The 6942-nt window shown below is 44.8% G+C and overlaps 1 protein-coding gene across 1 annotated transcript; it reads left to right on the top strand.

The window, feature by feature from the left end:
- Nucleotides 1-1666: 1666 nt before the first annotated feature.
- On the top strand, nt 1667-5965 carry LOC123942115 (histone-lysine N-methyltransferase EHMT2-like). The gene is given in 4 exon segments (XM_046006053.1): nt 1667-1713; nt 2554-2650; nt 3312-4647; nt 4650-5965. Coding segments are annotated over 4 exon segments (2796 nt in total).
- Nucleotides 5966-6942: the final 977 nt, after the last annotated feature.

Raw genomic sequence — 6942 nt, 5'->3', positions numbered from 1 at the left:
TGTGTGTGTTTGGTTTTTGTTTTTAATTATGTGAGGAGCACCTAGGTAGCTCAGTCGGTTAAGCATCTGACTGTTGGTTTTGGCTCAGGTCATGATCATGATCTCAGGGTAATGATGGCAGGGTCCTAAGATCAAGTCCCCAGTGAGGCTCTACACTCAGTGGGAGTCTGCTTGAGATTCTCTCTCTGTCCCTCTGCCCACTTGCTCACTCTCTCTCTCAAATAAATAAATCTTCAAAAAATCATTTGATGAATTAGAATATAAATTTTAAGCTGATAGGTATCAGGTAGTATTTAACAATAAAAATGAAAAATAATCTGGGATATTATAAAGTAAATCAATGAAAAAAATACTGAATTTGAAATGCTAACCAAGATGGGGTGGGGGGGAGACAAGGAAGGAAGAAAGAGAGAGGGAAAATAAATTCCATAGGAACTAGGAGGTTTTCGACAGTTTTACAACAGCAAGAAGTTGCAAGATCTTAAACCTCAGAAAAGGTCCCTTTATTGGGTTTATGTCTTATCCCCAAGTATGCTGGAGATTTCAGGATTTTTCTTGGCTCCCTTGTAAAATTAAACCCTTGTTAAACCCAAAGTGTCTATGAAAACACTCTAGGTTTCAAATAAATGTTTGAAGCCAATTCACTCTAAGTTAATAAGTGCCTTTATTACTTTTCTTGAAGGGGAAAAATTTATTAGTTGTTTTTCTTCATCTTAATGATGTCAAACAGGCTGCTTACTTTTTATTTCATATCTCAAAATTTAACTTTTTAGTGTAATCTTCTTATCAAATACTATTCTCTATTATTCTTATAAATATATATATTTCCAGGTTTCAGCTCTTTGATTTTGATAACATGGCAATATGGTAGTGAGACTTACTGTAGTTTTAAACTACAGCTCTTATAGTTTTAAATGATTGTTATTTTAAACTACTGTAGTTTTAAACATTATTATGACAAATTAAGGTAAGTCTTAACAAGATAAGCCTTTATAGCCAAGTTCAGGTATAAGTAAAACTTATCTAGGGAGGCACTGGACCTAGAACATATTAAGTCATCTGTTTTATAAACCCAATATTTTTATACAGGTTAAATTTGGAAATTTTGTTATGGTGACTATTTTAACCAACCAATAGTAACCACAGATATCAAGAACAGCAGTTGGTCAGCAGGTAGATAATTTGAGGGAAGAGGTAGCACAGAAAACCAAAGACAGCTGAGGCAGGCCTAGGGAGCAGGTTGCATGCTGATGCTAATTGTATTTTACATATTGACACTAATTATATTTTAGCCACCAGCTGCTAGCTGCCTTTCTTTTCCCCTCCCCTCATAGATCCTGAGAGTCTGTGGGCAATTGCATCAATTTGCCTTTCCAAGAGGACAACCCTACATACAATTAAAGTCCCAAGTAATCAAGAAAATGAAGAGTTTTTAACAGAAAATGGATATGTAGCCTATGTAAAATCCATAAACCAAACCAACCTTTGACATTTTAAATGGAAATCATGTAAAGAACTGACCACAAGATAGACTGAAGTTTTCTCCTCCTAATGCAAAATAAGTTGAAAAGTGACTGATGCCATCAATGGTTGTCTGGGTGTTTTATTATGTGCAATTAAAAATCAGAACTGATTCAACTGGCTGTTTGCACATTATGTAAACACAATGGAAGGGGACATAATTCCAATCACTCCCTTCTGGAATGTTTTATGGTAAGTGTTTCTTCTTATGATAATGTATTTTCCCACTAGGAAACATTACCTACACCTCCTAGCAATACTTGTTCTCTCTTAAGCTTTATTCCCTCATTTTGTAGTGCCAAAAACAGTCTTTTAAATGCTTTGTTGGACAATGAATTCTGAATAATGGGTCCTGAGTAACTGTAGAATTTCCACTAGCTATTTTAAATTAATTACTTTGATAGCAAAATAACTTTAAAGACTGCTTTATAATTTTCAGCATAAAATAAAATTATTATGGTTTGATTTCTCTCTCTGCTTCATTCCTTTTCTATCAGCAGCATTACTGCAGCTCAAAGTAAAATACAAGTTTGAAGAGATGAAACAATCTTCTTTGGCTGTTGTGTACTGAAATACTATCATTAGAATTAGTCTGGTGACAATGCTTCTACTTATAAACATCTTTAGATTTTTTCCTCCTAAATCCCTTCAAGCTGCAAACACGTATTTCACATCATTTATTCCTTAGCACTTAGCACCTGCAATGTCCCTGAGTTCATCATAGGTGCTTAATAAATGAGTTTTGAATAAATGAATGGCACTCCAAATGAATACTTTTGCAGATTTTGATATATCTATTCAACACAGGAGCTATGGTCTTGGGGAAATATCAAGAACATGAGGCTAGCTCCTTTAATACTCAGCCAGTTCTTGGTTAAATGATTGGTCTTCATGCACCCAGTTTGGGAAGGTAGTGATGATACAGTCGTGGCTGCCCCCTCATTCAAAGACTCATCATCCTCCAATGTCTACCTTTTAACAAATGTCAAACACAAAAAGATTAATTCCCTCAGAGGTTTCTCCTTGATTCAGGCTCCATAACTTATCTAAACTCTTGAATTCCCAGCGTAAAGACATCTTGAAAGAACAAGATGAGCAAGCCTTGATTCATGATGGTTTTAGATACGCTGTAAGAACAAAGACAGGTAGGACCAAACCATGTCTGAGAAAAAAAAAAAAAAAAATCAGTGTTCTTAATTACATGGATTTCAGGTCAGTAGTGGTCTCTATGAGAAACTTACTACTGGGTACAGCATAACCATACTTGATATCTACCTTCAAGTATTTCCAATTAGATATGATAAATATCACTGAAATTCTGAAATAGCACATAGAGAGTTCTTGCTGAAGTTCATGAAGAATTTATCAACTTCCGAGAGTACCTAGGAGAAGGTCAACAATGAAAAAACACCTCTGGTTCTCAAATTTCCCTTCCACTATTGCCTCAGGACAATTAAAGTCACAATTAAGATTATCACCTCATAAAAAAAATACCAGATCTCCATTATCTTTTCTCAAGTGCAAACATATTACCGAGATGATTATCTAAGTTAACAGTTGCCAAAGCAACACAGAGTTTACTATTTTAGTAACGATAGGTTGCATCTCATGAGTGGGTTATAAAATCAATCACCCAGTATTTTTAATGGAATGAAATTCTAAATTCTATTTAATGCCAAATATATTTCATCACACATTAAAAAGGGTAAGTATTAATTTGGGAAATTTTTCTTTCAGTTATGTGAGTATGCACACTGAATTGCAAGGTAAATCTATATTTCTTACTGTAGGTAATAGTTAAATGGTCCTCACTGGAGACCGAGCGGGGCTTTGAGGAGTTACCACTGTGCAGCTGCCGCATGGAGGCTCCCAAGATTGACCATATCGGTGAGAGAGCTGGGCACAAGTGCATGGCCACAGAGAGTGTGGATGGAGAGCTGTCAGGCTGCAATGCCGCCATCCTCAAGCGGGAGACCATGAGGCCATCCAGCCGCGTGGCACTGACGGCGCTCTGTGAGACCCACCGTGCCTGCATGGTCAAGCACCACTGCTGCCCAGGCTGTGGCTACTTCTGTACAGCGGGCACCTTCCTAGAGTGCCACCCCGACTTCCATGTGGCCCACCGCTTCCACAAGGCCTGTGTGTCCCAGCTGAATGGCATGGTCTTCTGTCCCCACTGTGGGGAGGATGCATCTGAGGCCCAGGAGGTGACCATCCCCCGGGGGGATGGGTTGACCCCACCAGCTGGCACTGCAGCCCCTGCCCCTCAACCCCTGGCTCAGGATGCCCCGGGGAGAGCAGACACTTCCCAGCCCAGTGACCAGATGCGAGGGCATGGGGAGCCCCGGCGCCCACTGTGTGACCCTCTGGCTGACACCATCGACAGCTCAGGGCCCTCCCTGACCCTTTCCAACGGGGGCTGCCTGTCAGCCGTGGGGCTGCCCCCAGGGCCCTGCCGCGAGGACCTGGAGAAGGCCCTGGTCATCCAGGAGTCCGAGAGGCAGAAGAAACTCCGCTTCCACCCCCGCCAGTTGTACCTGTCCGTGAAGCAGGGGGAGCTGCAGAAGGTGATCCTGATGCTGCTGGACAATCTGGACCCCAGCTTGCAGAGCGATTAGCAGAGCAAGAGCACACCCCTGCATGCGGCCGCCCAGAAGGGCTCCGTGGAGATCTGCCACGTGCTGCTGCAGGCGGGAGCCAATATCAATGCAGTGGACAAGCAGCAGCGGACGCCACTGATGGAGGCTGTGGTGAACAACCACCTGGAGGCGGCCCGCTCCATGGTGCAGCGTGGCGGCTGTGTCTACAGCAAGGAGGAGGACGGCTCCACCTGCCTGCACCATGCAGCCAAAATTGGGAACTTGGAGATGGTCAGCCTGCTGCTCAGCACGGGACAGGTGGACGTCAACGCCCAGGACAGTGGGGGGTGGACACCCATCGTCTGGGCCGCGGAGCACAAGCACATTGAGGTGATTCGCATGCTGCTGACCCGGGGCGCTGACGTCACGCTCACAGACAATGAAGAAAACATCTGCCTGCGCTCGGCTTCCTTCACGGGCAGTGCGGCCATCGCTGAGGTCCTCCTCAATGCCCGCTTCTACCTCCACGCAGTCAACTACCACGGGGACACCCCCTGCACATCGCGGTGTGGGAGAGCTACCATGACTGCGTGCTGTTGTTCCTGTCACGAGGGGCGAACCCGGAGCTGCGGAACAAGGAGGGGGACACGGCGTGGGACCTGACTCTGGAGCGCTCCGACGTGTTGTTTGCCCTGCAGCTCAACCGCAAGCTTCGGCTGGGAGTGGGGAATCGGGCCATCCGCACTGAGAAGATTATATGCCGGGATCTGGCTCAGGGCTATGAGAACGTGCCTATCCCCTGTGTCAGCGGCGTCGACGGGGAGCCCTGCCCTGAAGATTACATCTCGGAGAACTGCGAAACATCCACCATGAACATCGACCGGAACATCACCCATTTGCAACACTGCACTTGTGTGGACGACTGCTCCAGCTCCAAATGCCTGTGCGGGCAGCTCAGCATCCGCTGCTGGTACAACAAGGACGGGCGGCTGCTCCAGGAATTTAATAAGATCGAGCCCCCACTAATTTTCGAGTGTAACCAGGCGTGCTCCTGCTGGAGAAACTGCAAGAACCGGGTGGTACAGAGTGGCATCAAAGTGCGACTGCAGCTCTACCGGACAGCCAAGATGGGCTGGGGGGTCCGCGCCCTGCAGACCATCCCCCAGAGGAACTTCATCTGCGAGTATGTCGGGGAGCTGATCTCTGATGCCGAGGCTGATGTGAGAGAGGATGATTCTTACCTCTTCGACTCGGACAATAAGGATGGAGAGGTGTACTGCATCAATGCCCGTTACTATGGCAACATCAGCCACTTCATCAACCACCTGTGTGACCCCAACATCATCCCTGTCCAGGTCTTCATGCTGCACCAAGACCTGCGCTTTCCACGCATTGCCTTCTTCAGTTCCCGAGACATTCGGACTGGGGAGGAGCTGGTGTTTGACTATGGTGACCGCTTCTGGGACATCAAAAGCAAATACTTCACTTGTCAGTGTGGCTCTGAGAAATGCAAGCACTCAGGCGAGGCCATCACCCTGGAACAGAGCCGTCTGGCACGCCTAGACTCCCACCCCGAGCTGCTGCCTGAGCTCAGCTCCCTGCCCCCCTGTCAATCCCTGACAACGGACCACACATGCACCCAACCCCTGGATGGCCACCAGCTCAGCAGCCCCCTCTGTCACTTGCTGCTCACAGCCCACATCTTGGGTTGCTGCCGTCTTCTCTCCCTGCCCCTTTCACACATTCCTTGGCCAGAGACCCCAGCCAGGCCCTGGAGGTCTGACAGCCCCTCTCTCCCAGAGCTGGTTCCTCCCTGGGAGGGTAACTTCAGGGCTGGCCACTCCCTGTTCCCCATCCTCAGCTGAAGTTTGATGAATTGAAATTGGGCCTCTATGCCAGCTGGTTTCCTTTGTTCTCAATAAATACTGGGTTTGGTAAAAAAAAAAAAAAATAGTTAAAGGGTTGAGTGCTTCTATATCAAAATATTTGAAGCATGGGATGCCACAGTGTGTCTCACTGCACTCAGCAGGTCAGTGTTAAGGTAAGGGTATCTGAAAAGCAGGAGTGATATATTAAAGAGAAAAGCAAGGAACTTAGCAAACACAAGGTTACCCAGTGTTTTTTGCCTGAAGCAGTTCTATTAGGATAATGTAGGAGAAATGCAAACTGGTAGGAAAAATTAATGCAATGAAATTATAACATAGTTGGAAGTTAACTGACAAAGTAATCTAGCTCAAACACCCTGTTTAATAGAGGGAGAAAAGGAGTCTGAGACACTGGGACTTAAACAGTTAACAACTGTACTTAAAAATCAGATAATATGCTAGTTCTTCAACAAAAAGAGGATGTTTCTCCCAGATAAAAGTAATTTTTTTGGAGGGGAAGGGAAATATAAATGGAGGAGGCTGGAATATGGCAAACCAAGAGATCACTGGAGGAGAGTGGAAGGAAGTCTTCTCACCTCTGGTTCTAGTTTGTTCATATGCACCATGGGATGGTAGGACGGGCAAATCTTCAAAGTGCCAGTGCCTCAGTTTGCCTTTAAATTTCTGTGAATGGAAAACCTTCCTTAAAATTTCATGCAGTGATCTTTTAGCCTTCAAGCCTTTAATATATACTTATTTCTTTTGTTGTGCCTTATAATTGATAAGTCTAGGAGAAAGAAGAAGTTGGCTGGCTCTTCATAAATACTTAAGAGCTTTTGACATCAAAATAGAATTTAAAAGTCTGAGAAGCATTGGCATTATTTTTTGCTGCTCAAATATACTGACTTTATGCTCATAAGTAAGTGGAGGAGAATCAATCAAAATTATTGCTTTCTTAGTAGACCAAGCCACTTTTG

This window comes from Meles meles, chromosome 5, assembly GCF_922984935.1.
Source record: "Meles meles chromosome 5, mMelMel3.1 paternal haplotype, whole genome shotgun sequence".
Lineage (NCBI taxonomy): Eukaryota > Metazoa > Chordata > Mammalia > Carnivora > Mustelidae > Meles > Meles meles.
Note: the sequence above shows the minus strand (reverse complement) of the source record. Positions and strands in the feature narration are given on the sequence as shown.